Below are 22756 nucleotides of genomic sequence, written 5' to 3' on the forward strand. Positions count from 1 at the left end.
AGCAGGTCCCACCGTAGTGTTTGCTCCTTTACAAGTGTCGGCCTTTGGCGCCGGGGGATGATTACTCCTCCCTACCCCAGCGGCAGCCGTGCCTAAAATGCACATTTATTGAGCACCTTCTCACTCTGTTCTAGGTGCGGGGTCCAGCGGTGCGCACGAGTCCCTGCCCTCGTGGGCTGACCCTCTAGGGAGGCTGCAAGGAAGGAATAAAAAGAGAGATCTAAGACCCCACCCTTGACAGCACAGAAGTCCCCCAACTCCCAGCCAGCGAGATGCTTTGGGTTTCTACCTTCTGCTCCCCCAGGGTTGCCCCCTATGTCCTGAGGTTTGGGAGGGGGCCCGCCAGCTCACTGGCCTCCTGGAAGGGGCTGGGTTGCGGGGGGGCGGGGGGGGGGAACCCCGTGGCGCTTCTCAGTTTCAGCTCAGACAAGGCCTTTATGTTTTTAAGGTTACTTCTCCTTGGAAACCAACCACCCCCGTGAAAAACCCACACACGCATGACGCACACACAGACCCCACACCGAATATGTTTGTTGTTTAGAAGCCCTGAGGCGCCCCCTCCAGTCGGCCAAAGTCGGAGGAGAGCCTTTTTTGCTCCCAGCCCTCCTGGGGCCTCCAGATAAATCTGGGCCCCTTTCTGGTGGGCCCCGGGGGCCGGTCACGCTCCCCTCCCTCTCTCCTCCCCTCCACCCTGGGACTGAACTCTCATTTCCTCAAAGCCACTTTGAGACCTCTTTCATCCACGCCCTTCCACACCCTGGTCTGGTCCTCTTTTCCTCGAATGATTTCCTCTGTTCCTCGGAAGTCCCTGCATGTCGAGGGCAAGCAGGGTGGGGGGAGGGGCGGGGCCGGGGGCTCTGCCCTCCATCTCTTCCCGGGAGCCCATCCCAGTGGGCACAGTCCTTGCTTTATGCCAGTAACGTCAGTAAATACATTCTCTTGCCTCTGTGTGTTCTCACCTAGCACAAATTATCTCATTTAATCCCTAGGAGCCTTCCAATGGAGGTTCTAGCCACTGGGTTTTGCTGAGGCCCAGGAGGGAATGGGAGCCAGATCTAGAGCTCAGTTCACCAGGGCAGACACTCTATTCTCCCACCTTCTTCCACTGCCCCCATCCTTCTTGCTAACAGACACCTAGTTCCGTGCAGAACAGTATGGTGCCCAGCCCCAGACTAAAACTCTTGTTCTCCTAGCCTGCTTTGCAGCTGGGGTCCCAAGGGTGCACAGTGCAGGCCCAAAAGGCAAGGGTAAGTCAGCGGGAGAGGTGACTTCTGCGACAGTGTTTGTTCTCTTCCACCAAAAAATGGGCACTGCCCTTTGTCCCATCCCCTTCCCTGATGAATACTGATGTGATGTCTGGAGCTGCAGCAGCCATCATACACACTTGAAACCACAAGCATGAAGATACACGCTATCATGTTCAGAATGGAGGAGCAGAAAAATGAAAAGGGCCTGGATCCCTGACACCTTTGGTCGGCAGCTGAGCCAATGTCAAAAGCTGCCTTGTTATGGGAACAAAAGGAAAATGAAGCCACGGATGGTGTACGCCGTGGTGGGTCAGGCCTCCGTTACTGTTAGCTGACAGCATTGTAACTGAGGTTTTAGGTTTCTTAACCCCGTACTCTTTCCACTGTATCATTGTGTCCAGCGGTCACTGGACATGGGGTGAGTCACTCACTTCTGTTCTGCGAAGTGGCTGAGCACCAGAGGCCCTTTTGATAAGAAAGAGAAACCTCCAGGGGAGTAGGTGAGGAGCTGGTTTTGAAACAGGAAGAGCTGTTGGTTGCGGGCAGAAGCTGACAACTTGGTGATTCTTCACTCCAAAGGCAGCCATCCCTGAACACCCACCTAGCAGGGCCAGGCCCGGGCTAGGCAGCAGGGCATCAGACTGGGAGCCTTGCCGTGACGCCATTTCCTGGTGGGCGTGGAAAGCACCTGCCAGATAAGCTACTTCGTTTGGGGCTTCCGGTCTCAGAACCTGGCTGCTCCTTGCTCCTTCCTCCAAAGCAGAGGCCTGGGGGTCCCCCTGGCTCCCCTAATTCCCTCGCCCAGCATCCAATGGTCACCGAAACTGGAAAATCTGGCGTCTCATTGTATGTTAACCCCACCCCTTTATCTGGTCCCACTTCTGCTCCCTGTTTTGGGCTTTCTGCATCTCTTCTCTGGACAGTAGCCGTGACCACCTCACGGGCCTCCCTGCATCCGCTGTCCCCGCCAGGCACAGCTCAGGGGCTCCTTCTCATTTACAAACAGCTGTGCCTCTCAGACACCACGATGTGAGCCTCTTGCCTTAACAAATTCTTGTATGACCATGGTTTCATTCAGCCATCTATCATTTAGCGAATCGTTATGAGGACTGTGCAGCAGACACAGGGTTTGAGGGTGAGTCAAGCATGGGCTTGTTCCTAGGAGCTCGCAGCCCAGGGAGGGGAGCCCAGCAGAGCCAGCAGAGAGCCCTGAGAAACGGCCCTTCTGCTTGGATGGCTCACCATGACCCTAGCAAGTAGCTGGATAGATAGATGCTTATCCATCATAGATGCTGGATAAGTGCATGTTGTTTATGTAAATGAATAAGCAGATGGAAGAATAGACTCTAATGGAGAGAGAGGCCCAGCCCGTCCAGTGACCCAGCTGAGCCCAGCCTTCCAGCCATCTTTGCCAAGGGACCTGTCACGTGCATCGGAAATCTTAGATGTACAGCCCAGTCAAGTCCCCGGATGATGGTGGTCCCAGCAAAATCACATGAGGCAGAAGAACATCCAACTGAGTTCAGCGAACTTGTAAAATCACGAGAAATAATACCATGGTATACTGAAACAGTGACTTTTCCGAGGCTGAGGTCCCTGTTATCTCTTCCTTTGATCTTTTCCCTCTCCTCCCTCTCCTCTTAACTCTCCCACCAACAGAGACATAGGCCACCTCTGGGGACATCTGACTCCACCTGGGTCTCGTGGGTTGTAAGAGGGAAGGCAGGGTAGGCTCTGGGGAGGGAGACAGGGATCTAGGATGGTTCTAGAAGACTTCTGAAGGCCCTAAGGTAGGTGAGATGATGAGCAGTCATCCATGTAATTTGAAGTTCAGTTCAGTTTGGCTCCCATGTACTAACCCTGGGCTCCATGCCAAGCTGGGTGGGGGCTGGAAGTGCAGAGACGGTGAGATCCCGCTCTCTGCTCCCTGGGGGCTCAGAGGTTAATGAGACAGACAGATGAGCAAATCAACCCCCGCCATGTGGTTGATCCACATACCGCAGAAGCGAATGCAACAGAGTAAGGACGAGATTTTGGTCTCAAGGTGCCGGGGTAGAGACATTTCAGTCCCCTCCCCCTTGCTGAAAAACAGCCACGACAATAAGGAGAACATGAAACAGAAACATAAACTCTCATCTTCAAAGAAACCAGGAGACACCTGTGACCCTGAACCACAGCGTACAAGTCTGGAGAGCAGATGGAGGGGTGGTAAATGATTTAACAGAGCCCAGGGAAGGCAAACTTAAGCGCCTGCTGTTCTGGGGCGGGGTGGGGGGTGGTTGGAGGTGGGAGAGATGCAAACCGACTGACCTTGCAGAACCCCTGGGAGGCTCCGAGGTAGGGGATCCAGACACCACAGATGGCAAGGCGGGAGGGTGAAAACTGGTGGGTTATCTGTAAGTTTGTTTAAGGAGCAATCAGACCCGCCGGTCCTCCCCACTACACTATGCAGCCGGGCAACCACCCGTCCTTAGGCTGGGCGGGAAGATCCAACCAGAGATTTCTGGACCCAAGGACGCCAGCTACAGGGCAGGTGGGGGGTGAGGCCCCAGAATGATTATTTGAGATGTAGTGGTTTGGTTATGCTTGGCAGATATCACTCCTTCCATGCCCACCTCCAGGGGCGGAGCTACTTGCCCATTCCACTGGATGCTAGTTTTGGCCTTGTGACTTGCTCTTTTGCCAGTGGGATGTTAGCATGTGCATCATAAGTGAGCCTAGTTGTGCTTGTACCCTTGGGCATGCTCTCTTGCCCTGATGAAAGAACATGCCTTGGTAAGCCCACTGGTGCTGGGAACATAAGGGCAGAGGTCTCCAGCTGACCTGCTGCTCAAAGCAGATCTGCCTAGCTTAGCCCAGCCTAGATCAACCCATCCCAGCTGACCTGAAGGTGTGAAGTACAAGAAATGCTTATTGTTGGGCACTGTAGAGGTCTGTGTGGTTGTCTGTTACACAGCAATAGCTGACTGATACAGGGGAATTCAGTGGAAGTCTGAATACTCAAGAGGGCGACCCTAGCCCCTTCCCTGGCTGAGTTTAGGAATGCTACGACCCAGGCATATACTTATCCCAGACGGGAATCTGTGGCCAGGATATGACCCCCCTAGAGAAAAGTCTTACAGAGGCTGACACTCGGTAACAGCTAGGTATCCTTGACAAAAGAGCCAGCTGTCCCTGCTGAGATGTTCGCTATCTTGCAAGCTCTACCCTTTGACATAGAGCTCCTGATCCGAGCTTTAATGCTTCATTCTGAAAAATGAATGGGTAACAAAGATGAAGGGACAATTGAGGGAAGCTCTGTCGTGAAAGAGACCCAATCAAACAAACCGAGGAAAAGGAACTAGCAAGAAATAGAGACAAGGCAGTGAGCAGAAGAAAACTCAAAAGAAACCATCACTGTTATCCTCAGAGAGAGAAAGAAACCTATCACATCCACAAATAAATACCAAAGACCATAACAAGGGAACCATCAGAAAACAGAGAAAAGCTCTTAGAAATTAGAAATGTGGGATGCCTGGGTGGCTCATTTGGTTAAGCATCTGCCTTTGGCTCGGGTCATGATCCCAGGACCCTGGGATCGAGTCCCATATTGGGCTCCTTGCTCAAGCAGGAAGCCTGCTTCTCCCTCTGCCTGCTGCTCCCGCTGCTTGTGCTCTCTTTCTCTGACAAATAAAAAATAAAAACCTTTTTTTTAAAAAAGATTTTATTTATCCATTTGAGAGAGAGAGAGTGAGAGAGAACACGAGAGGGAAAAAGGTCAGAGGGAGAAGCAGACTCTCCCCATGGAGCTGGGAGCCTGATATGGGAATCGATCCTGGGACTCCAGGATCATGACCTAAGCCGAAGGCAGTCGCTTAGTCAACTGAGCCACCCAGGGACACTAAAAAATAAAATAATAAAAAAAAAGAAATTAGAAATGTGTTTATTAAAATTTTTTTAAATAGAAGTTTTGGAAGCTAAAACAGAGTGAGCAACAACAACAATAAAAACAACTCCTAGAAGGGAGAATAAGATGGTAAAAGTGAACAAAAAGAAAATCACAGGGTTATTCTAGGAGGATGACAGGCCAATAATAGGAGGTTCAAAAGAAAATAATAGAAAAATCTTGTCCAGGGTCGCCTGGGGGTGCTCAGTCAGCAGAGCATCTGACTCTTGATTTTGGCTTGGGTCATGGTCTTGGGTTCGTGGGATTGAGCCCCATATGGGGCTCTGTGCTTAGCTCGGAGTCTGTTTGTCCATCCCCCTCTGCTTCTCCTCTCTCTCTCTCTCAAATGAATAAATAAGTAAATAAAATCTCTAAAAAAAGAAAGGAAAAAATCTTGTCCAGAACTGAAGAACACATCTTCAGACTGAAAGAGTTCACTAAGTGCCCCCAAACACTGGATGGGGGGACCATGTCATGAGGGGTTGTAGTGGGGGAGACACAACACAAGCATTACCAAATTGCAGAAATTTAGGGATAAAGCAAAGATCCTAGAAGCTTCCAGAATAAAGGGAAAACAACCTCAGGTTACACACAATGGATTGAGAATAGGAATGGTACTGAGAAGACGATCTGTGGAGAGTCCAAATCTCCAGTGATGGACAAATGGAAAAAGAAGAGGTTATACATATATGATGGAATATTACTCAGCCATCAAAAAAGAATGAAATTCTGCCATTTGCAATGACACGGATGGGGCTAGAATGTAATCTACTAAGTGAAATAGGTCAGTCAGAGAAAGACCAAATACCATATGATCTCACTCATATGCAGAATTTAAGAAAGAAACAGATGAACATACAGGAAGGGGTGGGAGGGAAAAGAAACCATTAGAGACCGTTAACAACAGAGAACAAACTGAGGCTTGATGGAGGGAGGCGGGTGGGGGGATGGGATAGATGGTGAAGGGTATTAAGGAGGACACTTCTTGTGATAAGCACTGGGTGTTGTATGTAAATGATGAGTCACTGAATTCTACTCCAGAAACCAATATGGCACTGTATGTTAACTAAGTAAAATTTAAATAAAAATTTTAAACATTTAAAAATTTGAAAAATTAATAAAAATTAAAATGGTTAATAAAATTTTAAAAAATATTAAAATTAAATTGAAAAAAGAGTGGTACTGGGAGCTCGACATATGGACAGATGCCTTCTGTCCTCTGAGTTCATGCAATTCTCAATCTAGATTTCTATACCCAACCCAGCTACCAAATGACGTATGAGGAGAATGAACTCTTCTCAAACATGTGCACTTGCTCAGGAAATTACCAGAAGATGTGCACCCACAAAATCAGGGAGTAAACCACTAAGGAGGAAGATTCAAGAAATGGGATCTAACACAGGAAAATGCTGAAGGGAATTGCTGATAGAACGTTAAAGGGAGACTCTCAGGGCGGCAGCCTTGCACAGGCACAGAGGACAACCAGGACAGAAGGGAGCAGTTTAGACGCCTCCAGGCAGAAATCCTCACCAGGCTCAGACCCTGGAAACTCCCCTTTGAGGTTTTTAAAAGGCAGGAGGAGTGTTTGCAAGTACAGAGTCCTAGAAAACTGAGATATTAAAAACAACAACAACAACAACGAAGTAAATGAAAAAAGTGAAACAATTATGAACTCCAGGCTGGGTGGGAAATAATGTTTACAGTCCATTCCTAATGAAACCACTGAATACACCCTTAACCGAAAATGTCGTTTCGTGGAGAGGGTGGAGAGAAGGGACCAGAGTGTGTAAGAAATCTACAATCCTCATCTACCGTAGTAGGAAGTCAGTAGATAATGGACAAAATTGGGGGATCGGGAGCTAGAAAAATAAATCCAATATTTGGCAGGATGGAGAAAATACGAGGAGGAAGAGCTCGGAGGGTAGAATTGCCTTCAGGATCGGGAAGGGTCAAGGCCATGGGAGGACAGCTATTTTCTGCTCTTAGAAGTCTTTTTATCACTTTGGTTTTTAAAATTTACTTGCAAACAGTACTTTGCTTTCCCATTCTCTGACGCTCCTTCCTCTGGCTTCTTTTTTAATCTGTAATGCAATTACTTTTTATTTGCCTTTATTTTTAACCAAGTCCTAGGGGTGAGTGGGAAGGAAGCAGGCAGAGGCAGGTTCCATGGGCCCCTCGGGCCACGGAAAGGATAGAGGATTTCTCTCTACAGCAGCCAGCCCATGGCCCTAGAGGGTCTCAAGGAGGAAGGAACCGGCATGACTTATTTTTTAAAGGACTCACTCTCCCCACTAAGGAGGTGGGGCAAGGGCAAAAGGAGGGGGACGGATGAGGCCATGGTGGCTTGGCCCAGAAGGGAGACTTGGGGGATGGAGAGCAGTGATCAGGTCAGAAAGCAGAGAGTCCGAGGCAGAAGCCGTGAAGCGTGGTGCTGGGGGCCAGGAGCCCGCAGGCATTTCCTCTGTTTGACCATCATAAGAACCCAAGGCCAGACAGGAAGGTGGACACATTCTACCGAAGGAGGAAGTTAGCAGAGGGGTTTCACAGAGTCACGTGCTTGACTGGGCCAGAGCAGGGGCTGAGGCGCACCTGTGCAGACGGCTAGCCCTTCTGTCCCCACCACAGAGGAAGACAGGGGGGCTCACGATGCCTGCAGCTTCTCAGCATCCCTGGGAACTGCTGCTGTATATAGGGATTAACTAATTCTATTATCTCACCACCCCTGCGCAGCAGGTATTGAAGCTGGGGGACAGAGGCTCAGAGAGGCTAAGTCACATATCCGAGGTCACACAGCCAGTGAGTGGAGCATCAGTAGCTCAGGCCCCCAGCCTACAGCACGGTTGGCTCTGGCCTAGTCATTGTAAGGGAAAAGGGTGAGGAGACAGCACCATCTGGGCTCTCAGGAATGGGAGGAGCCTGGGCCCCAAATTCGGGGAAACCACCTGTCTGATGGCAGAGACGCAGTCCCTGGTCTCTAGTCTGAGGGTGAAGCCCTCTAGTCTGAGGGTGGAGACATGGCCCTAGACATGATCTAGGGGAGGTCAGGGTGTGATGGGGCAGACATAGCACTGTCCTGGTTTTGAGAGGCAGTCCAGGCAGTCCCTCCAGGATATCAGGCAGACACGACAGCACTAACGTGCCAGGCCTGAGGTCAGAGGCTCTCATGCTCCAGGACCTCGATGCCAGGCCAGGTGGGGCCACCTCCCGGCTCTGACACCTAGCATCCCCAGCCTCCCAGGGCTCACAGGCATGGAGTCGCACCTCCTCTTTCTGCCCTGCCACCCTCAGGAGGAGAGATCGATCAGGGATCCCTGGGTTACATCAGCTTGGGTAAGGCCCCTGGCTGGGGGACGCTGTCTGGCCCAGGCCACACCTGCCCCAGCCTGCTGCTCAGGACCCCTTACCACCCCTCAGCCCCCAGCAGACATTTGACGGATTACAGTCTCCGCTTCCCCACACCCTACTGCTTGATGTCGACCCATCTTCTTCTCTTCCATAGACACACAGCGAACACCTACTCTGTGCCAGCTGGTGCCAGGCCTGGGGACATGGTGAGGCTGGGGTCGCTAGGAAGTCTAGAGGAGAGGCCCACCTAATCTAGGATGGGGAAGCCTCCAGGAGGAGGCCACCTCAGGGAGGACTTCATCTCCCACGCAGTGGGGTTACGTGAGGAGTGCGGCCAGGGTGGGGGCACAGCCCGTGCAAAGGCCCTGCGGAGACCAACGCTGTCACCAGTACCTGACTGGTGAGCCTTCGAAGAACAGAAATTAGGTCAAGAAGTTCCTCTGCTCCCACCTGTGAAGCTCTCGACCCACGCAGACTGAGACAGGGCCCTCCACGTCCTCCCCTGCCTCCCTCCCCTGCAGCCACGCTGCTTTCCACCTGGGCCCTCTCCCTAAATACTGCTCCGTCCCTCTCACTATCTCAGAGGCCTGAACTCGCCAGTCTAGAGTCAATGAATGAACGAATGGGCAAGGTTGGGTGTGCCTGGAGCTCGGGGAAGAAGGAAATGAGCAGAGGAGAAGGCAGGGGCCCAAGGCAAGGCTAAATAGCCTGGAGGGCTGCATGGGGTGGGCCTAATTCTGAGGAGGATGAGAAGCCCTGGCAGGGCCTCGGGCAGGAGAGGGACAGAGCCCTGGAAACTCCTCCCTCCCTCCCAGGAGCTGTCTGGAGCCCCCCTACTCTTCAGGAACTTGCGCAGACAGAACAGTGGGGCTGGGAGGAGGGGCTGGCTTGCCTAGGACCCCTGGCAGGCGGAAGGACGGCATAGAGGAACGGGGCCTCCAGAAGCCTCTGAACGTGGATGTGTTCCTAGTCCTACTGTGCGCTGCGGTAGCCAGAGCGGCTCTTTGGAAAAATCTGATGCTGGCCTGGAAAAATCTGAGGACCTACTCCTTCCCAGCCCTGGGTGCCTCGTGACAAAGCGTGCCCAGCCCCAGTCGTGAGGAATGGAGCTTGATGGGAAGGGATCTGGAGGGTGCCTGGCACACCGCAGGTGCTCAAGCAAGACTCACTGCCCTTCCTCCCTTCTCTGACTGGTCCCCCCTCGCCCTCTGAGCAGGGGCAAGGCTGCTCTGCGGGGAAGGTGCTTAGCAACACACCGTTAACATGGGGCCCTTCTCTCCTCCACTCGCTGGCTGTGTGATCGCTTTCCCTCTCTGGGCCCCAGCTTCCCATCTGTAAACTGGATACCCTGCTCTGCTCCCCGCCGCCGTGGCCAATGCCTGTGAAGCAGGGGGTGGGGGTTAATCCAAAGCTGCCACTGCTAATTGACCCCCAGACGTTTATAATGGTCGCATCAAAAGAGGAGTTTAGGAATGATCAGTCCAATCTCCCAACGATCCCGATGAGGAAACAGGCCCAGAGGAGGGTCGACTCACCGGTGGTCTCAAGGTGGGTCAGCGGAGCCGGGGTACACATCCAGGGGCCGCTCAGGCCCCAGGCAGAGTACCTAGACCACATGTTGGCCAAGCCTGCCCACCACCTGCCCTTGTCCAGGCTGCTGACTCCTAATGGAGTTTGTAGATAAGCATTTGCAACGGATCTGAGGATAGGAAATACTAACCTGAACTCTAATTAGCACAGCGTCCCCCCACCCAGAGAATTCCACTCTTCTCAGTAGCAGACCCGGGTCATACGCTGTTGCCCTCAATTATTACTACATTTTGAACTGTGTCAATTTACAAACAGTGGGACATTCGTTTTCTCCTGTGTAATATCTTTGATTCTGCCCTTGGCCCCCAAAGCCTGAACTATGTATTCTTTACCCTGTCTTTCCCCAACCCCCCTCCGCCCTGCCACGCCCTGGGCTCTCCAGGCTGCCCCACCCACCCTTCCTCTGGCTGGTGTCCAGCCTATTTCCAGGACCATGGACTCCCAGCCCAGTGCTCGCCCCCAGCCCTCCCAGCAACTGCCCAATCCCTCACCTGCCTGGCCTCGGGACTGAGCTGTCGCCCTGGGGGGTATGTGCCACGGTGGCCTAGGGGGGCATCCAGCTTCTCTGAGCACCACGCTCTCTTCTCCCCCCACCCCCTTGCTGGAGCCAGGGCCAGCGTGGGTGGCCAAATCTCCTCGGTAACAGGGTCTGCCTCCATCCCCCCCACTCCTTCCCTAACCTGCCGCCCCTCCCCCCTCCCTGCACCTGCTCTCCGGCCCCTCCCGTACCCTCCCCCAACTCCTGCTCCCTCCTTCCCTGGCTCTCCATGTCACCATCTGTGGCACAATCCCTCTCTGTCACTCTGCCTGCCACCCCCTCCTTCTCCTTCCTCCTTCTCCGCTCTCCATCCCTGCCTCTCTCTGCATCTCCCTCTCGCCCCTTCTCTCCTCTTTGCTCCGGCTTCTCTTCTCCCTGCCACGCATTTCTTATCACTCCCCCTCATTCTGGCTTTCCACCCACTCACTCTCTTCTCCCTCTGCCTCTCTCTCCACCTCCGACCGACCCCCCTTTCCCCTCTATTTCTATTGGCTTCCGACAGTCCCTGCTCCCCTTTTCTTTTCCTTGGGAGTTTCTCTGTCCGCCCCCACACTGAGCTCCTGCCCACAGACCCCCCTCTGTGCCTCTAACCCCCCCTCCTCCAGGACGTGTCCTGGAGATGGGGGGTGACGCACCAGGAGCCCGTGGAAAGTCAGGGCCGGAGACCAGATGGGAGAGTCTCTGTGGGCAGCCGTGGCCGCTGCAAGCCTAGGAAGGGGCTCGGGCCGTAAGCTGTCTAGAAGTGGGCAGTGTGTGGGGACCCCAGCTAAGGGTGCTCTGGGCACTTGGGGACTGGGCAGGGAGAGGGGGCAGCAGAATGGTAACCAGCCTGGCGGCAAGCGGGGGACCCCTCACCCCTTGGGCAGGTAAGGAGGCTGGGGCCTGGGGGGGTCCCCGAGGGTGGGGTGCTGGAGCCCATCCTCTGCCCGGGATGAACTTGGGAAGCTGTGGCTGGGGACTGGGAGAGAGTGGGCAGGCCCAGGGAGGAAGAAGGCCTCCCTGTGACCTCTTGGTGGGCTGTGGGGGGTAGGGACAAGTTCATCTCAGATTCTCATGCCATGATTCTAGAATACTGGAATCACACGGCAGCAGAGTGTCCGAGCTCTGGAAGAAACCCTGGGCCTCGGCCCCGGGGCCGGCTTCCCTGAGCTCCCCCTCTGTGCTGGGCACCATGCTCAGCACACTTCCATTTAATCTTTACAGCAACCCTGGGAGGTGGATCTACCTGTCTTCATTGGAACAGGTGGAAACTGAGGTCCAGAGACAGGAAGCGATTTGCCCAAGGTCGCACAGTAATTAGGGATTATCATTCCGTGGCAGAGCCCAAGCCCCCAGCCCAGGGCTTGCGGGGTGTGTTCCTGGGGGTCACACCTCAGGCCTGGAATGGGAGTGAGTCTGTTGGCACTGATTAGCACAATCTAGATCTTTGGGGGGGGGAAGGCCCGGGGTTGCAGAGGTAAAGCAGAACTTGGTTGGCTGGGGAGCATCAGCCTGCAGCCTTCAGGGCCATCCCAGCTCCCAGTCCTGGATTCCTCTCAGCGGGGGGCCTTCAAGGGAAGCCAGCAGGGCCAGGAGGTACTGATGGTTGAGGAGTAGGCAGGGTTTGAATTCTGGTCTCGCACTCACCAGCTAGTGACCTTGGGCAAGTTACCGAACTTCTCTGAGCCTCGGCTTCCTCCTCTCTAAAAATCCTCTGTCCTGGGCTTTGTGAGGATCTCTTGATGTGGGTCTGAGCCCTGTGCCTGGGAGCAATGCCTCGCCTCGCTCAGAGTTCTACTTGCTGAACTGCCTGGTCTGCCCTCATTTCCCAGTGCTGGGCACCGCGCCAGGTGCTGGGGCTGAAGAACTAAGTAGCTCAGCGTTGCTGCACCCCTGAGCCAGCGCTCAAGAGGGTAAGCGGATGGGGGCAGACAAATGGAAAGTGGTTGGGGTGTCTGGCATCTCTGAGGGGCTGTCCTGAATTGCTGTGTGGCTCAGGGCAGCCACTTGCTGTCTCTGGGCCTTTGTCCCCTCTTGAACAGTCCTCTGAGGAGTCCGCCCCCAGCTTTCAGGCAAGCTTGTGCCAAAGATAAACCAGACAGGGAGGAAAAGTCCCTCCTCCCCCAGCATGAACTAGATCATGCACAGGACTCCAGCTCCTTAAAGAAGGGACGGCACCTAAATTGTAGGTTGGCTTATGCCCACGGGAAGCTGTAATTTTCCTCCTTCTGGCGCCCAGCCTGTTCAACTTTGACAAGAAAGATGAGACCAGATGAGTGTGGAGGCATAGTCTTCTGGGGTAGCAGGGGGTTTGGGGAGGGACTGTGGCATCCCCTGCCCAGTACAAAGGCAGGGCCTGGCTGGGTATGCTGTGTTCCCAGGGCCTTGTGTGTTAGCACGTGTGTGTGTGTGCAGTGTACACGCGTGTGTCTGAGCAGGAGAGGGGGCCCATCCTCAGAGCTCCCTCAGGGCTTCCCTGGGGACATCTGTCCCCGCATCCTGGATATTAGGTTTGCCCAGCTCCCTGCTCCTATCTCAGGAGCCTGGCACTTTCCTGCCTTCTCCGGCCCCGGGCTGTGATTGGCTGCCCCACAGGGATGCAGTAAGAGGATGCGTACGCAGGGCGGCAAGGTGGCCGGATGGGTGACGTAGGGCTCCCGGGCTGAGGAAGCCAGAAAGAACTCCAAGGTCTCAGAGTGCACAATTCCAGGCGGAAGAGGGCCGATTCTGGCATTCAGGAATTCTGACATTCCGATTCAAGGACATGGAGTCTAAAGATCTCGGCCTCCATAACTCCATTCTAAGAAATTACATTCTATTTTTAGGATCCTAAGATTCCAGGGGTTTGAGCCCATGATCTTAATAGTTCAAGAACCCGAGGAACAGGGAGGGGAGCTCTGCATAGGCCGGTGGGGAAAATGGGATGCCAGCTGGGGGCCTCCCCAAGGCCCAGCCTCAGTCTGCCAGCCTGTGAAATGGAGGCGTGTGTGTATGTGTGTGTGTGGTTGAGGACGACCTTCAGGTCCTCCCAGGTCTTCCCCTTTCTAGCTGTGTGACCAGGACTGTGTGGCTTCTTCTTTGCACGCTGTCTAATGGTGGGGACAACACTAGTCCCTCTCCCATAAGACCCCATAGGATGCTGTGTGTCACTGGCTTTGCCTGGAACCTGGCAGCGGGGGTCAATGACCAGGAGCTGGAGGAACTGGTAGCATCCTATGAGCCCAGCGTCCAGATAGCTCCTTCCTAGTGCCAGTGTCCCAGGCTCAAGAGGACTGATGGGGTCCTGGGGTGATGACAGGTTGGGGCTGGAGGATCAAGGAGGGCTGCTCTGAGCCCAATGATCCTGGGGTATCCTTGGGAGGAGCCAATGCCAAGGGGATCTTTGCCATTCTCTGCATCATTGCCAGGCCTGGCGCTCAGAGCCTTTAGGAATCCAAGGTCCTCGGGCAGGGGCAAACTGGCAGGCTCACCCACCCAGGGGTGTTTGCTCCAAGTTGGGGTGCCTTTCCTTTCCAGAAGCTTTGCATCTTAAAGGTAGTGTCTGGATAGGGCAGGCAGGTGGCAGGTCCCACGGGAGACGATCCAGGCTCAGTGTGGGCTCAGAGTGGGGATATCGGAGGCTTTCTTTTTCTCTCAGGGTTTTCTGTAGGGAGAGGCAAGGACAGACAGACAGAACCAAGGGACTGGGGGAGGTCATCAGGAAGGAGGGGCAAGGAGAGGTCCAGGCCGCAGAAGAGGCTTGGCCTCTAACTGGGCCTCCTGAGAGAGGCTCACAGGTTCGGAGGTGAGTGGTCTTTCTGAGTGAGCGAGAGTGCCTTGAATTTCTGCTATCAGCAATTCACCCCCCTTTGCATTGAGAATTGGCCCCTCCGGGCTCCTCTGATTCATTCAACGCCTCAAACACTGAGGCAGAGCCTGTGCTGTGTGAAGGGATGAGGAGTTCAAAGCTGAGAGGGTGTCTCTACATTTAAGGAAAGCCGGTCTAGCGGGGAACGGGGAAGAGTCAGGTCTAGCTCCTTATAATACATGGGAGGAGTGATAAGAAAGGGACTAATGACGTGAATGGGCATGCCTGTTCCCACTGTGTCACTGGGCAAACTCTTATTCATGCTTCAAGACCCATCTGAAACGCCGTCTTCTCTGGGAAGCCTTCCCCGCGGATGCAGGGTTGGGGGGTGGTGGCTCTTCTTGTAAATACCCCCAGTGTACTGTGAGTTTTTCACCATGGGGTGCTACGTGCCCACCTGGCAAGTTCACAGCTAGCCACCCCAGGCAGGGCCTTTCGGGGGCACTGTGGGTTGGGCTCGGTACGGGAGGTCCCCAAGCATTTCGATTCCCAGGACAGGGGACATCGCTGTGCCTGTAGTTCTGAACTCCTTTCAGAATCTGAGGAACCTGATCAAAACTCTGGACTCCACCCAGAGAAAAGACATGGGCGCATTCACTTGCACCAGAGTTTAGGGGGTTCATGGACCACCCCTCCCCCACCGCAGTTCATCTAGAGACCCAGGTTCAAGGTTAAAGACCTGGGATACGCAGCACTGGTTTTCAAATGGGAGGACTGAGACCTGCTGGTGGCTTAGTCCATTCTGGGGCTGCTATAACAGAATCCCACAGCCTGGGGGTGGGGAGCGGGGGGGGGCAGGGAGCTTATAAACAGTATTTATTTCTCATAGTTCTGGAGGCTGGAAGGCCAAGATCAAGGTGCCAACAGATTCAGTGTCTGGTGATACCTGCTTCGTCATTCATAGTCAGTCATCTTGCTGTGTCCTTATATGGTAGGAGTGAGGGAGCCCTCTGGGACCATTTATAAGGCACTGATCCCATGGGGGGGGGGCCTCCATCTTGAAGACCTATGCACCTCCAGAAGCCCCCGCCCTCCACTGCCATCTCTGGGGGGGTTAGGATTTTAGCATACAAATTTGGAGCGTGGGGGAACACATTCGGTCTATCGCAGTGGGTGATCCCCTTGGAGTTCTGCCAGTCAGAGCATCCTCTGTAGAAGGGATACGTATTGTTTTATGATTTCCTTGAGTCACATGGTACGTAAAATGCATTAGCGTCAAAGATGCTTGACTAACGGAAGGAAGGGCCTCTGTCGCTATGGGCTGATTGAATGATCCATTCGCTCCTCTATTAGACATATGAGGAGAATGCACAGGCACACAGGTGCAAAGGTGAAGGGGACACCGTGGTGCCCGGGCCAGCGAAGGTCCCTGCCCTCCGCGCATCACACCCTGGTGGCGAGATCCACTTTGCCTCTCTGAGACTCAGCCTCCTCCTCTGAGAAGCGGGGACAGCTTGCGGGCCCACCTTACTGGCCTATGCTGAGTAAAAGTTGTGTGTCAAAGTCTGTCTGGGCACACTACAGGCATCCAAGTTCAGTGTGATGGCGGGGGGAGGGCAGCGCCGACAAAGCCGTCACTCACCGTAACATGGCTGTGTCCTTCCTCCTCCAGGCCCATAGCTGACTGCTGACCACCCCCACCCCCCTCGGCCATGGACACCCCTGGCTACCCTGCCTCGGCGCCCACAACCTTGGAACCTGGGAACACTTCCTCAGCCTGGCTCCCAGACGCCACCCTGGGAAATGGGTCGGCAGACCCAAGTGCAGCAGGGCTGGCCGTCAGCGGTGTCCTGATCCCGCTGGTCTACCTGGCAGTGTGCGTGGTGGGTCTGCTGGGCAACTCCCTGGTCATCTACGTGGTCCTGAGGCACACGGCCAGCCCGTCGGTCACTAATGTCTACATCCTCAACCTGGCCCTGGCCGATGAGCTCTTCATGCTGGGGCTGCCCTTCCTGGCAGCCCAGAACGCCCTATCCTACTGGCCCTTCGGCTCCCTCATGTGCCGCCTTGTCATGGCCGTGGACGGCATCAACCAGTTCACCAGCATCTTCTGCCTCACCGTCATGAGTGTGGACCGCTACCTGGCCGTGGTGCACCCCACCCGCTCTGCCCGCTGGCGCACGGCTCCGGTGGCCCGCACAGTGAGCGTGGCCGTGTGGGTGGCCTCGGCTGTGGTGGTGCTGCCTGTGGTGGTCTTCTCAGGGGTACCCCACGGCATGAGCACCTGCCACATGCAGTGGCCCGAGCCGGCAGCGGCCTGGCGCGCTGGCTTCATCATCTACACGGCTGCATTGGGCTTCTTCGGGCCGCTGCTGGTCATCTGTCTCTGTTACTTGCTCATCGTGGTCAAGGTGCGCTCAGCTGGGCGGCGGGTGCGGGCACCCTCGTGCCAGCGGCGGCGGCGCTCGGAGCGCAGGGTCACGCGCATGGTGGTGGCTGTGGTGGCGCTCTTCGTCCTTTGCTGGATGCCTTTCTACGTGCTCAACATCGTCAACGTGGTGTGCCCGCTGCCCGAGGAGCCCGCCTTCTTTGGCCTCTACTTCCTGGTGGTGGCGCTGCCCTATGCCAACAGCTGTGCCAACCCCATCCTCTACGGCTTCCTCTCCTACCGCTTCAAGCAGGGTTTCCGCAGGGTCCTGCTGCGACCCTCCCGCCGTGTGCGCAGCCAGGAGCCTCCTGCTGGAGGACCTCCGGAGAAGACAGTAGGGGGAGAGGAGGAGGAAGAGGAGGAGGATGGGGAGGAGGGGGCAGGGAAGCAGGGGGAGGGGAAGGTGAATGGCCGGGTCAGCCTCATTGCGCAGCCTGGCACCAGCAGGCAGGAGGGACCGCCCAGCGGCAAGGTCAACAAGGACAAACAGTTCCTCCCCCAAGAGGCCTCGGCAGGAGACAAGCCAGACACACTGCACATCAGCTATCTGTAGAGGGCCCGTAGAGGGCCAGCGTGGCCCCAGGACAGGGCAGAGACTGTGGGTGTGCCGAGGGCATGCTATCCATGGTGCCAGAGGCCCACGATGGGATGTTTGGAGGCCTGGGCTCTGATCCCATAGCTGCTGAGACTCGCTGTGTGACCTTGACCAGGTCCCTTTCCTTCTCTGGGCCTTGCGTTCTTTTCTGTGACTCAGGGATGGGCGTAATCAGCCAGGACAAGCTCTGCTGGATGAGAAGTCTGGAGGGGCATCACCCCTGGCTGGCCTTCCGGAGCTGGGTCCAGGTTCAGGGGACAAGGCCAGACTGGCTTTCCCCTTCAAAGACAGAGCATCCTGGGGGACCAGCCTGAAGATTGGCCCTCGGAACAACACCAAGGTCTGGATTTCCTAGGTTCAGAGCTAGGATCACAAGGGAGGGACTGGGGCCCCAAGTAGAAGAAAGTTCTACCCAGGGCAGGGAGGGGTCCAAACCTGTTCAGGCCCCACATCAGCCGCCCCGACATGCTGCAAGGCCTCGGCCAGCTCTTGCTCTTCTCTGGGCCTCAGACCTCACCTGCTGAACAACCCAATAACCTCCAGGCCCTCTTGGCCAGATGTTAGTGCTGGGACTCCGTGTTCCCGGCCCTGAGAGGCAGTGGATTTTCTGGGAAAGTCACTCAGGCCAGCTTCAGGGTCCCTTACCGCTTGGGCCCACCCAAGGCCCCGTATCTCATTTTGTACTTGGAATTTTATATTCTTTTTCATAAAGAGGGTCTCCAATCTGCGTTAAGTTTAGGCCACCCAAGGCCCTACTTGGGCCCTGTTGAGGGCAGCTGACCAATTCCCATAGCAGCTCATGTCATGAGGTTGTGGCTAGAAGGGGGGTGTCTCTGGGTCTCTGAGGGCTCCAGGAGCACCCCTTATAGCAGCATCCATTGGCATTCCTCCCCTCCCAGAGACCAAGGCTGGGCCCGGGTCAGGCAGACTGGTGGGGAAAGGCAGTGTCCTAACAGCATGGTGTGGAGAAGGAGGGAGAGGAGGAGAGGGAGGATGAAGAGGGTGGAGGAAGAAGAGAGGGAGGAGGAGGGAGGAGGGAGGAGGACAGATCTGCTCTAGGACCATGCGCCATCCTTGGCCCTTCTGGGCCGAGCTCTGCCGCAGCACTGCGGAAAGCCTGTTGTGGGCGCCCCGCCTGGATCAATCTCAAGGAAAGCCTGCAGTCAGGGTGGGAAAGCAAAGGCTCTGGAAGGTGCAGTGCTGGCTCCCTGGAGGGCCTGCCTGGGCTGGTAAGAGGGGCGGCGCCTTGATGGTGGCCTAGGGCCATTGCTGAGACTCAGGACCCCACGGGTCAGGAAGCAGTCCTCCCCATTCTCTATATTCTCCAGGGCCACAATGTGGGGCACCCCGAGGAAGACAAGGCAAGGGGGGCTGGAGGGGAACCACAGGAGAGGCCACTGTGCAAGAATTCTCTCCCAGAGATAAGCCCTTGGGGCCATGGTGAGATTGGCTGGGGGGAGGGCGGCACCTCAGGCTAACTCCCTCCATCCCCCACCCCAGCAAAAGACAAGGGGGTCCTCAGGGAAAGCATGTGAACCACAGGTTGGGAGACCTAAATTTTCAACTCAACTCAGGATCCTGGCTAGCCTTGACCTCTCTGGGGTTCAGTTTTTCCATCATAAAATAGTAGGTTGTCCCAGTCTGCCCACCTGCTCAGAATCGGGTTGGGGGGGGGTGAGTTATGTCGGACAAATTGCCCCCCACACTACAATGGGTAGGGGTGGGTGTATCCGATTATAAAGTAAATTATCAGATTATAAAGCCCCCAACCAGGCTTGGTCCACACCTGCTCCTTCATCAGGCGGCCTCTCTGTCTCTGGCCCTTGGGGGTAAGAGCAGTGCGGGACCCATTGGGGGAAGGGGAGGAGGCAGAGGCCAAAGATAAGAAGGCGGGGCTTGGGGAGTACGCCCGCTCAGAAGTTCCCCAAACCAGACCTTGTATGGATGTTGGAGCTGGAGGCCCAGCCCTCAGTCTGGGGTTCCTCTGAGGAGGATCTGGGGGTCTGAGTGAAGAGGGGCGCCCGGCATTTCAGCATTTCATGGCCAACCCTGCCTTCCTGACTCCTGGGACAGGTGAACCTGTTCAGCACGGGTGGCTGGAAAGCCCCTGAGGGGGACCCTTTGCTGCTCCTGCCCCTTGCTCTTGTCAATAAAGACAGTGACACATGACACCAGCTGTGACCTGGGCCAGTTTGTCTACCTTGGTGGGCCTGTGTGTGTGTGTGTGTGTGTGTGCATGCCACCTCTCTCTCTCTCTTCATCTCTCAGCTCTGCGTGCCCAGGTCTCTGTGTATGGCTTCCCAGAGTCCGGGTCTCCAGGGCGCACGGAAGAGGCCCCGATAAGCCTCAGCCTTACAGATCTTGGTCCCAAAGCTGAAGATCAGAGTCTTTTCCTGCCCCCCAATAGCAAGACTCGTGGCAGAAAGCTGATTGGCTCGACTGGGTCACGTGATAGCTCCTTGGGCCAATTACCAAAGACAAAGTAACGAAGTGCGACGATTGGCCAGTTGTGGGTCACGTGCCCATCCTTCCCACCTGGGAGACAATGGGACGCTGTGACTGTGAGGGACAGGCTGGCCCGACTCCAAAGCCGGGGTGTGCCCCAGGCAGCAACAGGAGACTGTGCGTGCGTTTGTGAGCACGGGGTGCCTAGGAGGGGCCCGGGCATCTCAGCCACATCCACGCGTGAACACGCACGGGAATGTGAACACCAGGGGTCTACTGTACCCGAGGCAGGTGTGCCTGGGGTGAGAACAGAGGGACAGCTAGGGGCGAAGGGTCGCACGGGAGTGGTTTCCGGGCCAGGGATCCCCTCTGGATCCCACAGCCCCCCAGCTTCTCCACCATGCCATGTGTCACTGCCTGTGCCCGCTCACATTCATGCGTGTGGGCGCCCCACCGCCAACCTTGCCTCTGCAGGCAGGGACTGTGTTCCCAAGTCAGGTAACTACGAATATTTGCAATAAATGAGTGACTAGGGGAATTCCATTTGCAAACTTTAGGGGCAGTTTGCACTCGGTGACTCTGGCCTCCTTTGGCTCTGTGCCCTGCAGTAATTCTGAACCAATGCGGGGAGGGCCAGGGGGATGGAACGAACCTGTGTAGGGGCTTGGGCCTGGAATCTGTGGGTTATTGGAAATGCAGGCGCCTCAGGGGGAGGTGAGGCCTGGGGTTGTGAGCCAGGGCCGGCAGGAAGGGTGGTGATGACCCTCCCTGCCTGATTCCCCCTCTCCAGATCTTCAACTTACTCACACCCAAGGCCTTACCTTGAACTTGTCTCTCAGAGGCGGTTGCCAGGCAACAGCCCATGGCCACTAGGCTCTGGACCAGGATTTCATGCGTCAGCATCCGCATCAGTGGGGAGGAGCTGGGAGACCGCAGGGCCTGAGGCCCCAGGCTTCAGGTTGTCCTCACCTACAGTGTGGGGGAGACAGAGGCTACTGACCCATGGGGAGGTGACAGCTGGGCTCCACAGGATGCCAAACACAAGGAAACACTCTACAGGTGGGAAGAACTCCAGGCAGGAATGTGAGGGGCATTCCCCGGGATAACGCAAGGCCACAGTCCCACCACGGCCTTGCACTGCTCCTGTCACTGGCAGGCCCTGGTGACCTTCTCGGTGAGACCACTGGAAGGCTGTGGGGCAAATGCGTCCCCTAAAAGCTATGGGACCCGAATCAGGAGGCCTGGGACCGAGGCCCACTCTGTCACAAACCTACTGTGCAGCCTTGGGTCATTTACCTCATCTCTCTGGGTGTAGCTCATTGCATTAACAAAGATTTTCCTGAGCACAGACAGTAGGCAAGGCCCTGACCCTGGACTGAAGGTGCGGTGGGGGAAGACAGACGCCGTCTCTGTGCCCTTGTTGTTCCTGGAGAGCCACAGAATAGAGCTGGGAGAGAAGTGTGATACGGGAGGGGCTCGCAGGGCAGGGGAGGGTGCGTGAGGTGGGGACACCTGAATGCCTAGAAGAGGGACCCGTGTATGCTAAGGCCTTGGGCCCGCAGGAATGCTGTCAAGAAAAGGAGGAAAGGCAGAGATCGGGCCCAGCTGAGGGGCAGAAGCTGTGTCAGACAGGGCCTCGTAGGGGGTTAATTCTGTTGCAGGGTTGTGTTTTGTTTCCTTGCCAAGTTCATGTTCAAGTCCTAACCTTAGGTGCCTCTGGATGGGACCTTATTTGGAAATACGGTCCTTTCATGCATAAGTAGCTAAGATGAGGTCATACAGGGGTAGGGTGAGCCGCCAATCCAGTGCAACTGGTTTCTTAAGCCAAGAGGAGATTTGGACAGACAGGAGCGCAAGGAAGATGCCGGGTGAGGCTTCTACAAGTCCCAGGACACCAAAGGTTGTCACCCAAGTGCCAGAAGCTGGGCGGGAGGTCCTCGGAGCCCTCCAGAAGGAAGCAACTGTGCTGACTCTTTGATCTCAGACGTCCAGCCTCCAGAACCAGGAGCAAAGGAATTTCTGTTACAAGCCACCTAGTTCGTAGTACTTGGTCATTCCAGGCCCAGGGAGCGAACACAGTTCCCTGCCTGCAAAACAGAACTTATGGTCCCTCCTCTCCCAAGACCTCCGGGGCTTGCATAATTCCTGGCCCGCTCACTCTTTCATTCAGCAAGTCTTTTGAGGGGGCAACTGCCAATTGCAAAAGGCTGAAGACAGAGAAGTTACAAGGCCCGTCTTTTAGGAGCAGAGGAAGTCACAGAGAAGAGAATAGAAAAACTAGCCAGTTCTGAAGCACATGGCCCCTGGAACTGCCTGGGCTTGAAACCTGGCTCATCCGCTCACTAGCTGTTTGACCTTGAAGCAGTTAATCAACCTTCCTGTGCTTCTCCCCGCAACCCCTGTCTCTGAGATGGGGTTGAGAGCAGATGTCTCTATTGTTGGGAGGTTTAAATGAGTTAATATTTCTCCACAGTTTAGCACTGTGCCTGATGTGTTAGGTGCTGTGTTCAACGAATGCGAGAAGTGCTTTCCCAGAAGGAAGAATCTCTCCATGGGTAGGGGGCGTGGAAGTCTCCCCAGGACGCGCGATGGCCCAGCTGAGTGTAAAGAGGACGCTGGAGTGCACGCCCTGGGGAGGAATTATGCAAGATGGTCTAGGTACTGAGGACCTAGCACTATTGGACCTAGGATAGCTCCAATACCCGTTTACAGCACAGGACGGTCAGACCAGGGACGGTCAGACCAGGGATGGTCAAACACCTGGCTTAGAGTCATGGTACCAGAAGCAGGACCAAGAAGCTGTTTTCCCAGCCCCCAGTCCAGTGTCTACAGTTTTTTGTGTTTTGGTTTTTTTTTTTTTTAAACTACGAAACTGAG

General features: G+C 55.3%; 1 protein-coding gene across 1 annotated transcript; it reads left to right on the forward strand.

Annotated features, from left to right (window-relative positions):
• Nucleotides 1–16123: 16123 nt before the first annotated feature.
• On the forward strand, nucleotides 16124–17392 carry SSTR3 (somatostatin receptor 3; the record flags this gene model as incomplete). Its single annotated transcript, XM_080812322.1, has 1 exon — nucleotides 16124–17392. The coding sequence occupies one exon, from the start codon at nucleotides 16124–16126 to the stop codon at nucleotides 17390–17392; it is 1269 nt and encodes a 422-aa protein (XP_080668448.1).
• Nucleotides 17393–22756: the final 5364 nt, after the last annotated feature.

Source organism: Martes martes (assembly GCF_963455335.1).
Source record: "Martes martes genome assembly, chromosome: 8".
NCBI classification, from domain to species: Eukaryota; Metazoa; Chordata; class Mammalia; order Carnivora; family Mustelidae; genus Martes; species Martes martes.